Here is a 21,741-nt window from a genome sequence, read left to right as displayed (position 1 = left end):
TATAAAAAAAAAGTTCGTTCTTTAAATAAATCTGATCAACCACTTCTTAAAAATATTTATTTAGAAAATATTTATTTGGCAATTATCCAAAAGGAAATTAAAGTCCACGTTTTCAAGAAAATCAGAACCATCTCTGCTATTTTTAGATTTATAACATTTAAATACGCTTGACCTTTCCACATAATATTCACATTTTGACGACGCGGTTGGCGCAGTGGTAAGGTAACTGCCTACTGAGCCGACGGTCCCGGGTTCGATCCCCGGTCAGGGCAAATATTTGTGTGATGAGCTCAATTATTTGTTCTTGGGTCTGGGTGTTATTATCTATATATGTATTTATTAAATATTATATTTATCGTCGCCTAGTACCCATAACACAAGCCTTAATTGAGCTTACTGTGGGACTAGGTCGATTTGTGTAATAATGTCCTATAATATTTATTATTATTTATTTATTATTTATTTATTTTATATATTCATCCCGGCCTCAAATCCGTCATAAAATGGGCTCAATAAAACCTAAATTATAAAGCCGATTAGCATAAACACGTATTCAAAATACATGATACACGTAGGTACCTATGAAATATGTTAATTTGGACGTCGTTGTGAACAGTTAGGCAACAAACTTAGCTGAACCCAATCATCTTGGAGGTGCCTAATTTTCATAATACCCGAACTTCGGCAACTCCGAGCAAACCGTGGTTGTCAGCATGATGTATTGTGTCAAGGATACAAGTATGACGTCATATTTTATACGCCAATTTGGGATTATAATTTTCATTGGAAACTTCGTATCGGGACCGCGGTTTAGCGTTTATGTGTAAGACCTAGTGCACACGATTGGTTTCTATTTTGTGAACGATTTTACAATCGAGTGACTTTCATTATGCTCGTAATATTCTGTTCATGACGCTGAAATGAAACATTGATTATTGTAATTAATAAAGCAATTTTAATACACTTTAATTTATATTTCTATAATGTTTTTTGCTGGTTTTCGTCAAGCGTAATTTTTCTTACAATGTGTCAATCCAAGTCAAAAACTTTAAGTGATCGGACTAGGTACTACTCCTAAGGAACCAAGATACGATGGATTTGTTCTTCACTTGAGTTAATATTATAATATTATGTACTTTTTTCTGTGTCTCTATATTCATTCGTATATTTTAAAATAAACTATATTTCCAATTGCGGTTTCTATTCTATTTTGTACCGCGAAAAGCCAGTCGCTAATCTCAAATAGTACGGAAATATATTTCATTCAAGCTCAGCTACTCACCTCTCCTATTTTTAGATGAATAACATAATATCAATACGTTTGACCTTTCGACAAATATGACATTTCATATATCCCAGTCATACGTTATTTTTATAACATTTGCAGAACTCAATCGTATTTTTAGATCAGTCAGAATCGACATTGAAAATCGAGAATTTAACAATAATTCCAAAAGTTTTCAAACTTCGGTCAAGTAAATGGTACATTGGGACGACAATAAATCTCATTTTGCAACCTTGTCCGCAGTCCGGAACATTGTTAAAATTGCAATTAAATTATTTTTTTGCTGTATGGTCGTGAAAAAAATTCCAAAAGTTCTGCAAACTTGGGGAAGTTTTCGATATAATATTTCATATCACGTATTAAATTTGCAATCAATCTAAGTGTACGGAACATTGTTAAAATTGCAATTAAATTATTTTTTGCTGTATGGTCGTGAAAAAAATTCCAAAAGTTCTGCAAACTTAACACAGATATCGGAAATATATACCGAACGGTTGTATAAATTTGCAACCTTTTTCGTTGACCGGAAAATGTTTATTTATAATTATTTTTAATTCGTGGTCATTTTTTCGAGTAAGGTGGTCTCGGAATAATTACAAAAGTTTTGGAACTTGGTTGCAAACTTCGAAAACATCTATTCTGGTGCATTTACAAATTTGCAACCTCATTCAGTTTAATAAAAAAAAAAAACATTAATATTCAATATTAAAAGATGTTCCGTACACTGAGATTGGTTGCAAATTTAATACGTGATATGAAATATTATATCGAAAACTTCCCCAAGTTTGCAGAACTTTTGGAATTTTTTTCACGACCATACAGCAAAAAATAATTTAATTGCAGTTCCGGACTGCGGACAAGGTTGCAAAATGGGATTTATTGTCGTCCCAATGTACCATTCACTTGACCGAAGTTTGATAACTTTTGGAATTATTGTGAATTGAATGTCTAGACTGACTGGAGTATTTAACCATTTTCCTGAAACGACGAAGTTTGTCAATACATGCCGTTTATTTTTTATTCATATTTTATCTTCTTATTATAGTCCTTACTTCCTTATCATTTTATATCACACAAAATAATATTATAAAATAGCATAGTGTTAATCTTTCTTTGAGCAATATGGTACCTATGATTTTTTGTGTCCGGAGATAGTTAGAAAGCTCAAACATCTCATTTATAAAAATGGCTGTTCCCATAAGAGATAACTCATGGAATTATTTCCAAGATTTATTCCAATTTCCAAGACTTTAACAACGCGGGCCATAAGGCACAAGTTACTTAGCACAAGGCACTTATATATACTTCTTAATCAATTTTTATAGATTCTTCTATTTTCAATATATTCAAACTAATATATTGAAATAGCATGTACAGAGCCTAACCTGCACTTAATTATCGTACAGTTAGCACATAGTTGGAGTTGGAGGCTTCGCCGGCGGCTGTTTTATCATCTCATACATTATAACGGATTATTTTGTATCTAAAGTTTATCTATTGAGTTATAGATTCATTAATAACTTCGCTTATTAAATTTTAAAGGGACGGTCTATTGTTTGGATATGAGGAGATATAAAAAAATGACTTTTTTTTTATTTTTGAAGTGAAATTTTATGGCTATACCATCACGTCATGGAGTAAGGCGGTGATTTTGGTATCTTTGAATCTTACAAAGAAGTTTCACTTCTGACATGTGTGCTCGGTACACGCTCTTTTATATTTATTTATAATAATGAATTGTATTTACACTAGTTTTTCACCCGCGGCTTCGCCTATCGTATGTACTTCGTAGTAACGGGGAACCCGCATAGTTGTCGATTCTGTCGGATTTTCGAGATAAAAACTATCCTGTGTCTTTTCTCGGGTCCCAATCTAAATCTCTAATCTAAATCAAATTTTCATCCAAATCGGTTCAGTGGTTGAGGCATAAGGAAGAGACAGACAGAGTTAAGATTATCTAAAATTAAAATTTATGTATTCGTTTGTTAAATCAACAGCATTTTATTTAGATTTAAATTATTTAATTAGTATTGGTATGTTTGTCCGTAAGTTCCCTGTTGCTCAAAATTGCTGGACCGGTTTTAACTGAATTAAAACATTATAGATAATTTCAATCTCATGCACTACTGAGTTATGAAATGGAGTTTTATTTATATCTTATTAATTAATTTTACTATCTTTCTTCGTCTTTTATTTTATTTGTGAAGTTTTCTCATTTAATTGACTTCTTTTATAAATATAACCAGCTGCGTGGGTTTATTATACTCGAGAGTTACGTAAAATGAATTACGCAGAATTCAGTGGAACATTTTTGATAATAATTAACGATATAAAAGGTGAGGTAACTGATACTTATTTAATCCTGTGTAGATTGAAAATGTAACATTATTTCGTATGGATAAAACAGTGTGCTATTTTTTACCGAATTCCGTAGTTTTAATTAATCCAATTTGCGAAAACATGTATTGTAACTTTCATTAAAATTTTAGGTATTATATGGATGCGACTGAACATGGAGATTTTTGTACTGTCATTTCACTTCTCTGTGAAAGTTTTCAACATAAAAAAAACACAAATCCAAGGAGTCTTCGACTCAATTAAGACGCATTGCATGTAAAGACCTGTTACATAGCCTCAAAATCCTCCTCCAAATTTTTCTATAGGTACAGCATTAAATTGCTTTTATAACTCACGACGACTCCTAAGATATTATTTTTGATTTATAGGTACTTTTAGTAAATACAACATTAACTAAAAGTCACAAAAGACAGCTCATAAATGCACAGACATCGACAGTTCAACATAAGCGTATTGAACAATATTTCTCATAAATCAATCATAGGTTAGACGCGTTAGGTCCGTGAGCGACGAGGCGTTAACAAGCTAGCGTATAGTTCAAAATTTCAAATGTTCGTAATCTGAAACTAAAGAACAATTTGTAATTGACTGTTATGTTGGAAGTACAAGTTGGTTTTGTAGACTAGATATTTTTAAACATTGTGTTATTATCATACCTCTTGTTAAAGTTTCTAGATTCAAATAAATAGAATTTTTAATTTTTTCACGCAAATCAGGTTTAATTAAATATAATTTGGGGAACATAAACAAACAATTGTACATAAAAAATGTTGCTGATTATTAAAATAATTATGCAGATGCAAGATGAAAGACGAATTACGGTTAAATAATAAATATTATAATTTATAAAAACCAAAATATACCCTTGAAATAAATGTATTGTCAGCGATCCATAATAAGTGTACAAAGTTTTAAAACTGTCCGTTTAAAGTTGAACAAACCTAGATGAGAAGCTAAAAAAAGCGTGTTAAAAAATTAATCAACCGCTCAAGTACAACCAGCCTAACCCGTAAATGCAAGTTATTCAACATCAGTAGCAACAGTGAATTATCACCGTGTCCGCTGACATGCACTGCATGTTCTGACCGCCCGAAAATTGCGTATCTGATACCGTTTGATTTGTGGCACCATCTGTAACGCAGCACCGAATATTAACCATTTCGAGATAATTTCATAGAGTGCTTCGGATTAGGATGAAAGATAATGTTATGAGTGAGAGGATAAATCGGTCATTCGTAATGTTTACGTGTAAACCCTGCATGTTCTTTGACTTGAAATGTTACAGATAACTGTAGTTGCCTTAGATCATTAAGTAAATGATCTAAGGTAGTTGCGCATCTAAAATATAAAAGACTTAAAAATAATTTAGTTTATCATACGAAATGTAATCATGCTACTAAATTATTTGAGCCTATGTTACACGATTATAAAGCTTCCTTCTCAGAGCTCACAGTTGTATTGACTCAAGACATTTAAACAAAAAGTTTGACAGATAATCGAATAAAGACAAAGCGAACCTTGAAACACGTTGCCAAGAGAAACTTTGCGTCGCCATGGCAACCAATGCGGCACAATACAGATACAGCAATAAACCACTGAGAATTTAAGAGTCCGTAACAATACTAACTTGGCCCATTTGTCGAACAAAATATTATATTGGAAACAGTCCGCAAACTAAAGCACAAGTAACGAGAAATTTTTCTACAAAACAATGGATCGTATTGCCTGTGTCTGATAGCTAGATAAATATTTTTAAGATAAAATTTCTATTTGTAGGATCGTCGTCGACTTGTGTTGGCGATGTTATTGTTAAAAGAAAAGTTTTTATAAGACTGATTGGGAAGTTTTCTCTTATATAAGTGAAGACTTAGGAATAATAACGTTCTAGATTTTCGAATTATTCCATTTTCTTTATTTATTTTTTGCTAAAAACTGCCTACTTGTACGGACTCTTAGCGCTATAAGCTTTAATAATATCTAACATTAAAGCACTAACGATATTCAGATGATAAGTATCATATTTATTTTATGTATTTTTGAAAATATTCATCGATGTAACAAAGTGTCATATTACAAATTATATCTACATTAGGTACTAATAAATAATATTTCTCTAATAAATTCCTTCAAACAACTCGACTGAACTAGCATCAAATATTACAGCCAATTTCATTCCCATCAACGAATTGAAACTTCGCTTTCACGATGTTCATTATAAATAATATTTTAAATTACTTCCTCACCATAAATTAGTTACACAAGTAATTCACGATTTAATAAAGAAAATCGAAAATTCGATGAATTCACAAAGAGGGGTGTAATTAAGGACTTATAAAGGAACAAGAGAACAAACTTTAGGGGTTACTTCGCAAAAATTCCCGCGAATATTTCCTCAATATTAAAGTAGCTAAGTAAGTTTTCTTGTAATAATAACTGAAGCAGGTTCTAATAGTCCACAATAAATCGCTTTAACCGGCTGCCTGAGTGAGAGGGTTGCGATATTTTCTTTTAGGTTATTTAGGACTCCATGTTTCGGTTTCTTTCTCTATTCTGTTTGATTTAAATTTTCTAACATTTTCCAAATATCATAATATTATTTGTGTTGATTATGACGAGTATGCAATTGTTATGTAACATAAGATACGTATGCAGGTCATTTATAATTTAGTTATTCGCTCGATAGCTATTGTATTGATGGACAATTAAAAAATATTAGTGCTCAAAAATCGTATTATTGAATAGCCCCAAAGAACAGTACCTAAAATATTAATATTGTTCTTATGATTTCATATCTAATTATATCTCGACTTCTATTGTTCCATCTCGCAAGATTAAATCTGATTATTTATCCATAAAGACGAGCTACTGTATGGTTAAATAATTACCGTTAGCGCATTAAAATTACAAATACGTTTTATTGAACTTTCATTTAAAGATAATATTGTGATGTTTTTCTTTTAACTATAATATCGATTATGAGTAACCCAATATTTATTTTATCTCTACTGAGTACAACATCTTACCGAGTATGTCGTAAGACAAGCGTAAGTACTTAACAAAATGTCAAAAGAAATAGAAAAGACTAAGCCAAAACATCCACAAAGTACCCGATATTTAAGGCGTTATTTTTAGAAGTTATAATTACGACCCTGAGCATTAAAAAGGCCCCCGAAGCCCGCTTTAACTCAGATCTAAATTAGGACTTGTGAGTAAAGGGACTAATAATTTTTAACAATATTTTATTTTATCTTCCAAAGTTAAGCAGAAGGTATTTATGCGTTTCTTGTTTATTTATTGTATATAAGGTCGTGGTTGCAGGATTCGCTTTACGAGAAAATTTAGTTTAAGTCTAATAATACACAGAAGGCTAATTACGTACCCGGTTGCGTTAATTTAAATTTTCCTTTAAATTCTCACACCTTTTAGGTCCGCCGTATTTTAATAAATATACTAAAAATCTGGTCTCCTTATCTTATATATAAAATTCTCGTGTCACAATGTTAGTCTGCATACTCCTCCGAAACGGGTGGACCGATTCTCATGAAATTTTCTGTGCATATCGGGTAAGTCTGAGAATCGGCCAACATCTATTTTTCATATGTACCACGGGCGAAGCCGGGGCGGACCGCTAGTTAAATATAATAATAAGAATTATTAAGGTACTAGGCACTTTTCCTGTATGTTATATTTAATATTGTATTATACTTATTGTGCTATTAAGTAGGTAACTAAACTATTTTTTATGAAACACTAGTTTACCGCCCGCGGCTTCGCCCGCTTTGTCTAAAACCCAATAAATTATGTACTAAAACCTTCCTCTTAAATCACTCTATCTATTTAAAAAAACCGTATCAAAATCCGTTGCGTAGTTATAAAGATTTAAGCATACAAAGGGACATAGGGACAGAGAAAGCGACTTTGTTTTATACTATGTAGTGATAAGCCTATAATCTATTAATATAAAAATCTATCAAGACTTATTTAGTAATTGCGTGTATAACATAAACACAAATAAATATAAATAGCTGAAGTCTATGGAAATGCTGAACGTGCTATTAAGAATGCAAATAGAGAAAGTTCGCGATAAATTAATGTAGTTTAAGATCACAGCAAACAAAACACTTTTTATTCCCTTTTAGGGATGTTACTATCGGTTTTTCATTAATTTTCCATTCTAATAATAACTTTGGTAAAGCAATATTACGTTACAAGTGTTCTTCATAATGTTTTACATTAATCTGTTAAATGATTTTATATTACATAGCTTATATTATTAAAAACCGGCCAAGTGCGAGTCGGGCTCGCGCACAAAGGGTTCCGTAGCAGCAAATATAATAAATTACAGTTAAATCAACCTATCTCAAAAACTATAAGAGATACTTTGATCAAACCAAAAATCGTTGAAAGAGTTAATTAGCATGCATCACCTCTATTTTTTTTAGAATTTTATACCCCGTAGTTATAAAAATAGAGGGGGGGGGACATACTTTTTACGACTTTGAGAGCTGATATCTCAAAAACCGTTCACTTTAAGAAAAATGTTTTTTAGAAAACTTTATATCATTTTAAAAGACCTTTCCATTGATACCCCACACGGGTATGTACATCGAAAAAAAAAATTTCATCCCTCAGTTACATGTATGGGGGGCCCCACCCCCAATTCTTTTTTTTACTATTTAGTGTCATATTTTTGTAGCGGTTCATACAACACATATTCCCATCAAATTTCATCACTGTAGTACTTATAGTTTCCGAGTAAATCGGCTGTGACAGACGGACAGACGGACAGACGGACAGACGGACATGACGAAACTATAAGGGTTCCGTTTTTGCCATTTTGGCTACGGAACCCTAAAAAGTAGCACAATATTATAACAACAATTAATGTACTCTAACTAATTTTATCTCCGCCCTCGATATGAACAGACAACTTCAAGTTTTTAAGATTTCATTTCAATTATATACCATTTGGTAACATGTACTATATTCTGTCTATAATCACATAATAATATCTATACTAATATTATAAAGCTGAAGAGTTTGTTTGTATGTTTGAACGCGTTAATCTCAGGAACTACTGGTCCGATTTCAAAAATTCAAGGTTATATTATATAATCACGCTAAGACCAACAGGAGTGGATCACTGCGGGTAAAACCGCAAGGCACAGCTAGTGGATTATTATAATGAACAATAATAAAATACAGCTCAACATGAGATGTCTTTTTTCGTAGCGTTTGTTTAACTTTTGCTCTCCAGATCAGACGATGGATAGAACATTTTTCCTCCCAAATAGGCTTATCGACTTTATAAATTTTCATTGCTTCCAAGTTTTTTTTTTAACGACAAAACCATAACCATAACATTTTACATTCCATCTAGCTATAAAAAAATATCGCGCTCGAGCCCAAAAAATAATTTTAAATATTGACAACTGTTGAGTAGTGCTTCTGTACCCCAAGGTTGCCCAAATAATAATGCCTTTCCTTTAATCACTTTATTACTCTTCACAATATATGTGTTGTTAGAACTAGCCGTTAAGCACTACTAAATAATAAATCTAATAAAATGTAGAAAGCGTCGGGGAAACAATGTGGACGCACACATATACAAAAGCTCGGTCAGCGAATTGCATATGTGTGTCCCTACATTATTCCCCCCCTTTTTCAAAAAAATTATACACTCCAAAAAATACAAAGACAAACACAGAAATTACCGTAAAATACAAATGAGATAACAATGCAATACTGAATACACATATGAAATCGTAATACGGATGACTTTTGCACACAGAATTTAGCGATTGTTGCGTACACGAAACTAAGGAGGCTAATACATGTAAATCGGTAGTTTGATCAATTAACTTTTTTCGATACAAATCAACTAATAATTTATGATGTGTTAAAAAATCAGCTCCCAATATTGGCTGTTTGACGTCTGCTAAAATGAAATCCCAACGGTACGGTCTTCTTAAATTAAGGTTTAAAACAATTGATTTAGTGCCATATGTTGCAATTTCTGTACCGTGAAACCTGCTTACTTTGCCACTTTTTCATGTGTCAAAAAGTTTGATTCGCTTTAAAAAAATATAATTGTATGAAAACGTAATGAGTAACCTGCACCTAGACGTAGTAAATTTCATGAAAATTTACATTATTACCAAATATCTATTTCATTTTTGTAAAATATAATATTTTAAGCATAAAAACAATTATGGCAAAGTTAGCTATCACTTCTGGTAAATTTGCCATATGAAAGAAAAAATGAAATTTTTGGAGTTTATGAGGTTAAAAAGTAATATATTTGCACTCTTCCTATATCCCGTAAAATAAAGTAAAAACTTTATATTATTTAGCACTGGTAATTTAACTCTCTAAGAAGGTGGCAAATTCACCAACCTTTCCAAAATATTTCCTATATAAGAAGAAGTTAGGGTTAGGGTTGTCAAATAAAAATGTTTTCGTAGTAGGAACAATTTAGTAAAAGTAAAAAAAAAACATAATCAATTACTTCTAGTTAGTTTCTTAACTTTGAATTGTTTTACATAATAAAACAAAAAAAATAGTATTCATTAAACTAACTAACTTTTTTTTAATATCACACATTACACGACATTCCTAAAAGATTTAAACAATGACAAATTCTTATTTATATGATCTTGATTGAATATAAAAATTGTTGTTATTTAAAACTTGATAGGAACCAATCCAATCAAGTTTTAAAATCCGTTTGTACACATTATTTCCTATTAGCTGTACTTTATGTGTCTCTATTTCTTTTGTGTGTGCAATAAATAATTAAATAAATAAATACCTTTTGTAAAACAACCTTCATTTAAGCACATGCACTGTGTATTTCATACCTGGCTACCTAACTATTTATATTTTTTTTTTCACCAGTCAGTAGGTTCTTACAATGACAATTTAATTAAAATATTCATCAGAAATTTTGTGGCAGCCCTAACCTCCAACAAAACATGGCAAAGTCACCATCACAGACGTTGTGATTGGGGTTGTTGAATTTACCAATATCAATTGCGAAGTAAAGGTAGCTTGTAGCACAGTAAATCAGCTTTTATTTAGCTAAAGAACATTATGTTAACATAATATCAAAAAAATACTTACGTAGGCAATGCTTTTCCCGTTTGTTTTTGTAAAAGTTCCGGAGCACTAAGTTTCATACCGCCAACATTCGAAAAAAGTAACCGCCGAAAATGACATCTCAAAAACAAGCTGGGTTGCCACATCTCATTCGGTATTGCCATTTAACTCCTAAATTTTACTATACAGGCATGCATCAATGACAAAAAACTGATATTAAGATGTGACTACACTTTTTTCCTCAGAAGTTGGCTATGGCAAAGTCTGCAACCGTTGGCAAAGCTAGCAGGTTTTACCGGTACCGTTAGCAGCGTATAACTTAAGATCTGATCGACATAATTTATGATATTTAAATGGATTTTTAGATACGGGCAAAACGGAAACATTGGCACCGGTATCTACTAAAAATTTTAAATTAGTGTTTAAATCTATTACCATGAGACGGCTGCACGGCGTGATGGTACAGACCTCCGCCGTAGTCTGCACCTGCCTGTCTAGTTTTCCGGCTGGGCGGCTGCTGCGCTGGGGCTGTGGCTCCTCTTCCACGCGCACGGCTGGATGCACCTGTGAGCGCGCTGCCGGAACCTGAAGTGGTAGCTGCACAACCAGTCGGGTCCGCCGGGACGACGTCGCTTCGAAGATGACCTTGACGACTCTCGAAGATTGCGTGACGGTGTTCTGGGTCGCCGATGTATTGCTCGTGATCGCGAGCGCTCGATGTTAGCAAGGCGCACGTTTATTTTCGCCAATTCCGCTGAAAGGGTGGCTACTTCAACGTCTTCGTGACTGGAACTCCTGTGTCTCACTTCCGCCACCTGATTGGAACGTGTGGCTTCTGCGACGTTATCGGCGATCACTGCTAGGCTGTTAAGGTCTTTTGTTTCAGCGACCACTAGGACGGCCTTAATTGTAGGTGGCAGATGACCCTGCCACAAAACTCGAAGTGTATCATCTGGAATTTTGTCCCTGGCCAGGTCACGCATCCGGTGCAATAGTTGGGAGGGTTTCTGGTCTCCCAATTCCATTTCTCCAATTAGTTTTTCTATTTGACGGTTTTTGGAATCCTCGAATAATGTTAAAAGTTTATTTTTTAATTTTTGGAATTTGTCTGTGTCCGGCGGTTTTTCTAAAAAATCTGTGATTTGTACTATTACGTCTTTCGGTAACTTAGATATGACTAAGTCGAATTTGCTTTCGTCACCTAATTTCTGCGGGGCCAAAATTGCTTCCACACGATAAAACCACACACGCGGCTGGTCCACCCAAAAATCTGGTATCCGGGACGAAACTGTAACGGCGAAAACTTCCGACGACGGCATCGCTCCAAGGTTTGATGTAGGCATCGTCATATTTAAAATTTAAATTCTTCTAATAAATCTTCGTCTTCAAAATAATATTTAATTGTATTAGAATTTCTTGATGTTCTTTGTCGGGGGTCACCAATGTTGAGTAGTGCTGCTGCCCCCAAGGTTGTCCCAAATAATAATGCCTTTCCTTTAATCACTTTATTACTCTTCACAATATATGTGTTGTTAGAACTAGCCGTTAAGCACTACTAAATAATAAATCTAATAAAATGTAGAAAGCGTTGGGGAAACAATGTGGACGCACACATATACAAAAGCTCGGTCAGCGAATTGCATATGTGTGTCCCTACAACAACCATGGCCAAAATTCTATGTCGTTAAGTATTAGTATCGATAAGTCAATTATCGGTATCACATAGCACATCCCTAACTCAATTGGCTTGTAAATCTGATGCATCTACTTACAAGCCGTCTCTGCTAGTTAAACCACAAATTGTCTTGTTCCCGTTTTATTGTTTTTGTAAATGACAGACTTGGTTTTACTATATTGTTAACAGTAGATTTAACGGTCGTTTTCCTTTATAAAATGTGAATTTAATTGAAATATGATTATTTTTAAAATCCATACTTAATATTATAAATGCGAAAGTAACTCTGTCTGTCTGTCTGTCTGTCTGTTACTCAATCACGCCTTAACTACTGAACCAATTTGCATGAAATTTGGTATAGAGATATTTTGATACCCGAGAAAGGACATAGGCCACTTTTTATTGCGAAATATGTACAATAATATTATGTAGTAGTTAATAATATCAAATCTTTTTTATTTCTTACTTTTCCGTTTTTGAAGTCGGTTGTTTTTAACGCAGTTATTTTTATTTAATACTTTTTAGTATATTTTTCAACACGAATCAAACGAGCCCAAACTCGATAAAGTTGAGTCAATATATTACTGAGTTCCTATGGCCACCTTCCGATTCCATCATCAAATCAGCTTCATGTCATGATAATGTTTCATCGCTATCAAATTTACATACGTATACAAAATTTCAGCTCAATCGGTTACCGGGAAGTGAATCAAAGTTACTTGCTACATATCAACTTAGTCATCGAGTACAGACAAAAATGCTCATAAAATAAAAACTACTGGGCCTATCCGAAAAAAAAATTGTGGGACCAATTCGACACCATCCCGCATCGAACAAAAAAAGAATCACGTAAATCGGTTCAGAAACCTCGGAGTAATCGTATACATACATAAAAAAAAAATATACCGGCCGAATTAATAACCGCATAAAATCGCATGGAGAGCTTAATTTTCATTAAAGGCTCTAATCGCACGGAAAGCTAAATTTGCACAAAAAAGCTCTAATCGCACGGAGAGCTTAATTTTCACAAAAACTCTCATCGCAAGGAGAGCTTAATTTTCACAAAAAGCTTTAATCGCACGGAAAGCTTAATTTTCACAGAAAGCTCTAATCGCACGGAGAGCTTTATTTTCACAAAAAAGCTCTAATCGCATGGAGAGCTTAATTTTCATAAAAAGCTCTAATCGCACGGGAAGCTTTATATTCACAAAAAGCTCTATTCGCACGGAAAGCTTAATTTTCAAAAAAAAGCTCGAATCGCATGAAGAGCTTAATTTTCACAAAAAGCTCTAATCACACGGAAAGCTTAATTTTCACAAGAAGCTCTAATCACACAGTGAGCTTAATTTTGACAAGAAGCTCTAATCACACGGAGAGCTTAATTTTCATAAAAAGCTCTAATCGCACGGAAAGCTTAATATTCACTAAAAACTAATCGCATGGAGAGCTTAATAAAGGCTCTAATCGCACGGAGCTTAATTTTCACAAAAAGCTCTAATCGCACAGAGAGCTTAATTTTCACTAAAAGCTCTAATCGCATGGAGAGCTTAATTTTCACAAAAAGCTCATATCGCACGGAAAGCTTAATTTTCACAAAGAGCTCTAATCCCATGGAGAGCTTAATTTCGCACGGAGAGCTTAATTTTTCTCATTAAGCTCTAATCGCACGGAAAGCTTAATTTTCACAAAAAGCTCCAATCGCACGGAGAGCTTAATTTTCACAAAAAGCTCTAATCGCATGGAGAGCTTAATTTTCAAAAAAGCTCTAATCGCATGGAGAGCTTAATTTTCACAAAAAGCTCTAATCGCACGGAGAGCTTAATTTTCACAAAAAACTCATCGCACGGAGAGCTTAATTTTCACAAAAAGCTCTCATCGCACGGAGAGCTTAATTTTCACAAAAACTTATCGCACGGAAAGCTTAATTTTCATAAAAAGCTCTAATCGCACGGAGAGCTTAATTTTCACAAAAAGCTCTAAACGCATGGAGAGCTTAATTTTCACAAAAAACTCTAATCGCACGGAGAGCTTAATTTTCACTAAAAGCTCTAATCGCATCGAGTACTTAATTTTCACAAAAAGCTCTAATCGCACGGAGAGCTTAATTTTCATAAAAAGCTCTAATCGCACGGAGAGCTCAATTTTCACAAAAAGGTCTAAGCGCACGGAGAGCTTAATTTAAAAAAAAAAAGCTCTTATCGCATGGAGAGCTTAATTTTCACAAAAAGCTCTAATCACACGAAAAGCTTAATTTTCACAAGAAGCTCTAATCACACTTACTTACTTACTATACTTACTTACTATCTGGCGCAGTGACCCCAAAGTGGGTCTTGGCCTCCGACAACAAAAGACGCCACTTATCCCGGCACAGTGCGATGTTTTGCCAGTCTCTTCTGTGCAGTGCCACGAGATCGTTATTCACTTGGTCCGCCCAGCGATACTTAGGACGGCCAACCGGCCGGCGGCCTGAGGGACGCCCCAAGTAAACCCGCTTAGCAGCCCGATCATCTCCCATCCGCAGAACGTGCCCCAACCATCGTAGCCTATGCGCTTTAATCTCGCCTATGATGTTTGGTGCAGCAAAAAGTTCCTCCAGCTCCTTATTTGATCTGATTCTCCAGCTACCGTCATTTAAGGGTATCGGGCCCAATATTTTACGGAGTACTTTGCGTTCCGTTACGAGAAGCTTCTTTTCTTCTTTTTGGGTGAGCGTCCAGGTTTCACAGCCGTACATAAGAATCGGCCTTATCACGGTTTTATAGATTCGAAACCTTGTACGTCTGCTCAATAATTTGGACCCAAGTATCTTATGAAGTCCTGCGTTACACCGAAGAGTGTTTTGGACACGAAGTTCGATCTCCTCTTCTCTACTATTAGTGTCTGTTACAGGACATCCAAGATACTTGAATGTAGCTACGCCCTTAAAAATGGTGTCTCCAACAGTTAGATCTTCCCGCTTTTGTCTCGTGTTTCTATAACGGCGCATGTGCTGGTACTCCGTTTTGGATTCGTTAATACTAAGCCCAATCTTAGCGGCTTCTTCTTTAAGGCATGCTACAGCCTCCGTCACTTGCTGCTTCGTTTCCCCTACCATTGCGAGATCGTCGGCATATCCGATAACCTTGTACTGTCCGTTCAAAGTTACTCCACCATTAAGGTTATGGACTTTTCTAATGACGTGTTCGAGTACAAGGTTGAAAAGTAGAGGTGACAAAGCGTCTCCTTGCTTCAGACCGCTTATGACAGCAAACTCATTCGTGAATTCAGCTCCAACTCTTACTACTATATTACTTTCTTTAGTAGCCATTTCAACAAGCCTGACCAATTTTGGAGGGATCTGAAAGTTTCTTAGGATATTATATAAAGCAGGTCTATCTACACTGTCATACGCCTTAGCAAAATCTACGAAGACCGTGTGAATGCTCTGTGCGTATTCCCACTTTTTCTCCATTAATTGTTTTAGGAGAAAGATTTGGTCTACTGTGCTACGATTGCGCCTAAAGCCACACTGATAATCACCCAGAATGTTTTCTGCTAGTGGCTGCAATCTCCGTAGCAACACGTAGGACAGAACTTTATACGCCGATGGTAACAACGCTATGCCTCTATAGTTGCAGCATTCCTTTCGGCTTCCCTTTTTGTGGATTGGGCATATGATTCCTGTATTCCATTGTTTTGGTTGTCGTTCCAGATCCCAGATCTTTCCTATGAGTTCAAATAGTTTTATTTGTGTGGTCTTGCCGCCGTATTTCCACAATTCCCCTGGTATTTTGTCAATACCTGGGGCTTTATAATTTTTCAGTTTATAAATGGCTTCCCGTACTTCTTGAAAGGTTGGAGGATTAACTGTTTCTTCATCTTGTATTTCGGCTGGAGCGTCTACTCTTTGCTGAGGAGCTGGGCAATTCAGGAGTCCTTCAAAGTATTGTTGCCACATAGTTTTTAGTGTGGGCATATCAGTTACGAGGTTACCGTTAGAATCTGCTAAGATTTGTGATGTTGGTTTGTATCCTCTAATCACACAGTGAGCTTAATTTGGACAAGAAGCTCTAATCACACGGAGAGCTTAATTTTCATAAAAAGCTCTAATCGCACGGAAAGCTTAATATTCACTAAAAACTAATCGCATGGAGAGCTTAATTAAAGGCTCTCATCGCACGGAGCTTAATTTTCACAAAAAGCTCTAATCGCACAGAGAGCTTAATTTTCACTAAAAGCTCTAATCGCATGGAGAGCTTGATTTTCACAAAAAGCTCATATCGCACGGAAAGCTTAATTTTCACAAAATGCTCTAATCGCACGAAGAGCTTAATTTTCACAAAGAGCTCTAATCCCATGGAGAGCTTAATTTTCACAAAAAGCTCTATTCACACGGAAAGCTTAATTTTCACAAAAACACTCTAATCGCATGGAAAGCTAAATTTTCACAAAAAGCTCTAATCGCATGGAGTGCTTAATTTTCACAAAAAACTCCATTCACACGGAAAGCTAAATTTTCACAAAAAAGCTCTAATCGCATGGAGTGCTTAATTTTCACAAAAAACTCCATACACACGGAAAGCTAAATTTTCACAAAAAAGCTCTTAATCGCACGGAGAGCTCAATTTTCACAAAGAGCTCTAATCCCATGGAGAGCTTAATTTTCACAAAAAGCTCTATTCACACGGAAAGCTTAATTTTCACAAAAACACTCTAATCGCATGGAGCTTTATTTTCACAAAAAACTCTCATCGCACGGAGAGCTTAATTTTTCTCATTAAGCTCTAATCGCACGGAAAGCTTAATTTTCACAAAAAGCTCCAATCGCACGGAGAGCTTAATTTTCACAAAAAGCTCTAATCGCATGGAGAGCTTAATTTTCAAAAAAGCTCTCATCGTATGGAGAGCTTAATTTTCACAAAAAGCTCTAATCGCACGGAGAGCTTAATTTTCACAAAAAAGTCATCGCACGGAGAGCTTAATTTTCACAAAAAGCTCTCATCGCACGGAGAGCTTAATTTTCACAAAAAACTTATCGCACGGAAAGCTTAATTTTCATAAAAAGCTCTAATCGCACGGAGAGCTTAATTTTCACTAAAAGCTCTAAACGCATGGAGAGCTTAATTTTCACAAAAAGCTCTAATCGCACGGAGAGCTTAATTTTCACAAAAAGCTCTAATCGCATGGAGAGCTTAATTTTCACAAAAAGCTCTAATCGCACGGAGAGCTTAATTTTCACAAAAAGCTCTATTCGCACGGAAAGCTAAATTTTCACAAAAAAGCTCTTATCGCATGGAAAGCTTCATTTTCACAAAAAGCTCTTATCACGCGGAAAGCTTAATTTTCACCAGAAGCTCTTATCACACAGAGAGCTTAATTTTGACAAGAAGCTCTAATCACACGGAGAGCTTAATTTTCACAAAAATCTCTAATCGCACGCAGAGCTTAATTTTCATTAAAGGCTCTTATCGCACGGAGAGCTTAATTTTCACAAGAAGCTCTAATCACACGGAGAGCTTAATTTTCATAAAAAGCTCTAATCGCACTAAAAAAAACTAAACGCACTAAAAAGGTTGGATGTCGGTGCACGGGCTTAATCCTAAGTGCTTAATGTTCGGCACCAACTTCAAACCTATTTAATAAATAGCACATCCATACTGCGGATGCCTGCATTTGCATTTTATAAAGCATTTGAATGCAATAAAACAATAAATATCAATTTCAACAAAAAAGGTCGTGCTCCATCGTTACAATATTGTATTCACTGTGTTTCATATTGGTTGAGATGGTTGTTAATCATCCCAATAGATGGTGCGCGGTGTGTCCCTTAGACACATAAAACTGAAAGAATAGAATAAATTCGATTGCTCTGGCGGGTCACGAGTGGCTGAATTGGTCAGGCATCCGCCCCGGAATGGCGCGAAAGGATGCGGGTTCGAGTCCCGCCTCACGATCGAATTTTTTCTATTCTTTATAAATTTATATGACATTTTGTTTTTTTTTATAGTTTACTAAGATGATTAAATATCGCAAAACGCAAGACACGCCTTTTAACTAAGGCCTTAACTTTCATACTCTAGTATGTGAGTTAAGACGTGTAGAGATAGACACTTGATCTCATAATTTTTTACAGTACAAGAGCCTTGGAACATTTGACATAAAAATGTTTAGTTGGGATATTCCTTTTATGTATGTTCCTGAGTAAGTAAAATGTTACATAAATATTCTAATTATGTAATACTAGCTGCTCCGCGCGGTTTCACCCCCGTGGCTCCACTCCTGTTGGTCGTAGCGTAATGATATAGCCTATAACCTTCCTCGATAAATTGGCTATCTAACAGCGAAAGAATTTTTCAAATCGGACCAGTAGTTCCCGAGATTAGCGCGTTCAAACAAACAAACAAACAAACTCTTCAGCTTTATAATATTAGTATAGATGTATAATGGAACATGTAATTTGATAGGAAGTCATTGGAACACCTATAATCACACTAATCCAGAGAGAATTAGGCAATCGATATATTATATAATTAGTCATGATTAATTTATAATTAATCTATAATTATATAATAATAACTTGTGGGTTGTATGTATTCCCTTCACACGATGATAGATACAAATTTAATTTTAAACTTAGATAATTTGAATTTATTAGGTATAAGGTATGTCCACTGCATGAATTTTGACCATCAAATTTAGTACAATCTACTACTAAAATAAGTTTATAAAAAGAAAGAAAGAAAGAAAGAAAGAAAAAACGTTTATTTAATGGCACATGGCCTCACACGTACATAATTCAAAGCAATTATAAAAAAAGAAATTATTATTTTATTTATAATAAAAAAAGAGTAAATTTTCTAGTATTCATAGTAAATTAGAAAGTGTGTTCAATGAGGCATTAAGTCGGGTTTTCATTATTCGGCACCGACATAAAACACAAGGTGGGTAATGAACAATGCTTCTGGGCCATTACATATTTATACGCGGGTTTATAGCGCGAGCGACGCGAGTTACGTCGTTACGGGACGGACACGATGCGATTTATCGTGAGGTATAAATTTGAAGGACAAAGACTGTGTTTAAGGCAGCCTTTTTTGCTTTCTTTAAATGTTAACTATTTATATATCTACTTTATCTTTTAGCTCTTTTATTTGTTAGCTAAATTATTATTAATGTAAAAGTTATAAACAGGGACGCGTAGCTAACATCAAGGTTATTATTTGCATATCTACTATCTATTTACTCATGTATCCATGTACCCGTTATCTAGATGAAAACAACATAGCCAAATGATCAAATATGTACTTTCATAATTCTTCCATTGTAACAAATTATTATTTATAACACATTACACAACACGTGTTCTATACCAAAGCTAAATGCTATCTCACGTCAATGCTTCATCACATCAGAACATGAGCACACGAGCACCATTCGATTAGGCCGATTGAATCGAGACAATCACGTTTATGCTTGTTGTCTAGCCTATCTGAACCAATGAGATTTCATGTATTAAACATAATTGCAGATTTTGTAGAGTAACAGCTTCTTTAGCGGCGTTGGGTATAAAATCTTAAACTCGCGTCAGGACACTTGACCTGATCGAAAAAGCGTAAGACGGATACCATTCCAAAATATCAAACATATCAAACATGCTCAACGTTAATAATCAAGTTTTCACTTCTGCCGGCACTCCCGGAGTGCAACCCGTATTTTTTTTAAGTGGATATGTAATACCCAGATGATTAATTCTGCTTCTTTTTCCAGCCAATCTTCAACTGGATAGACTGATTTTGAAGAGATATACCACATCGCCGGTGTTATAAAATCTAATCTACATTCTTGATAACGATGTGAGAAAATCATGAATAATGCGAATGAATTCTTATATAATATGGATGGATTATGAAACTATGAGCATTCTTACACATACGAAAATGAATAGGATTTATTCACTATCAATACAAGAACTACTCGCTATAAATACAAGAACTAGGCACTATAAATTAAGCGTCCCTTCGTCGTCGCACCCGTGTCGTGCCGCCCCGTGATTTCACGCTACATAAACATTTGATTCGCTGCGGGTAGCATATTTTTAGCACTTTGTATGCGAACCATAACAGCCTGAGAACGAATCTCGCTCATTTGTTACCGCGGCGTGCGTCGGCATCGGACAAACGGGAAGGAACCGACAAATGGCTACGGGAACATTATAAATGCGAACTGAATTTAGCTACTGTTTCGCTCCTTTTAACCGACTTCTTCTAAAAGAGGTTCTGTGTGTTATTTAAAGCTCTATTTTATATGATAATCTGTTGTGTGTTGTTTTGATTTAAGATATTGATTTACTTATTTCAATAAATTATTTTGAAAGTTGTCGTGGATATCCTTTGTTTTTTTTTTTAAATCCATACTAATATTATAAATGCGAAAGTAACTCTGTCTGTCTGTCTGTTACTCAATCACACCTTAACAACTGAACCAATTTGCATGAAATTTGGTAAAGAGATATTTTGATACCCGAGAAAGGACATAGGCTACTTTCTACCCCGGGAAACAGGATAAGTTTTATCCCGGAAATCCCACGGGAACGGGAACATGCGGGTTTTTCTTTGACTGCGCGGGCGAAGCTGCGGGTGAAAAGCTAGTTATATAATATTATGTATTATCCCTATTATTTAATAGTGTTCGCATTGTTTCAACCCACAAACGATGTAAGAGTGTTTCATAAAAACTGTCTCGGTCGTTTAAAAGATAGCAACATTATATTATGAGTTTCATTATTATGTAATTTTTGGTTACTACGAGTTGTGGGTTTTTACTCAATTAAATATGCATTTCCATCAACAACCTCGTGCAAATATTATGATATTTACCATTTATAGGCGTTTTTGTTGTAATTACGATGTTTGAGTTTTAACGTCAATAATATATTATTGATTATTTTTCCGACCCAAATATCGACCAATAGAATTGCACCATTCGACGTCACGTGGTACGACCTACATGGTATTATACTGATAATTTTTTGAAAATTTTCTCTGGTCGTTGACGTCAAACTGACAGGTTCAATTCAATTGTGAAATTATTGGCCGACATTTGGGACGGAAAAATAATCTCCCGAATACCACACGAGCTTCAAAATTATCTGGCATTTCGCTCAAGGTTCCCTGCAAACAAATAAAGTCGTCAAGTTTTTCAGGAAAAATCACTCGCGCTTCGCGCTCTTGATTTTTTAACCTTGACTAAAAACTTGACTCCTTCATTTGTTTGCAACGAACCTATCGGAAAATACCCGATAATTTTGAAGCTTTTGTGGTATTATAAGTGAGTAATTAAAAATATA

The 21,741-nt window shown here is 34.8% G+C and overlaps 1 protein-coding gene across 1 annotated transcript; it reads right to left on the bottom strand.

The window, feature by feature from the left end:
* Positions 1-11,075: 11,075 nt before the first annotated feature.
* Positions 11,076-12,269, bottom strand: LOC149899906 (uncharacterized). The gene has a single exon (XM_090113281.1). It carries the CDS (start codon positions 12,088-12,090, stop codon positions 11,236-11,238), a length of 855 nt encoding a protein of 284 aa, XP_089969407.1. The 5' UTR covers positions 12,091-12,269; the 3' UTR covers positions 11,076-11,235.
* Between the last annotated feature and the right edge of the window lie 9,472 nt (positions 12,270-21,741).

Source organism: Colias eurytheme, chromosome 19 (genome assembly GCF_061535395.1).
Source record: "Colias eurytheme isolate Ceu_HAF_F1 chromosome 19, ilColEury1 Martin Lab GWU primary, whole genome shotgun sequence".
NCBI lineage: Eukaryota > Metazoa > Arthropoda > Insecta > Lepidoptera > Pieridae > Colias > Colias eurytheme.
Note: the sequence above shows the minus strand (reverse complement) of the source record. Positions and strands in the feature narration are given on the sequence as shown.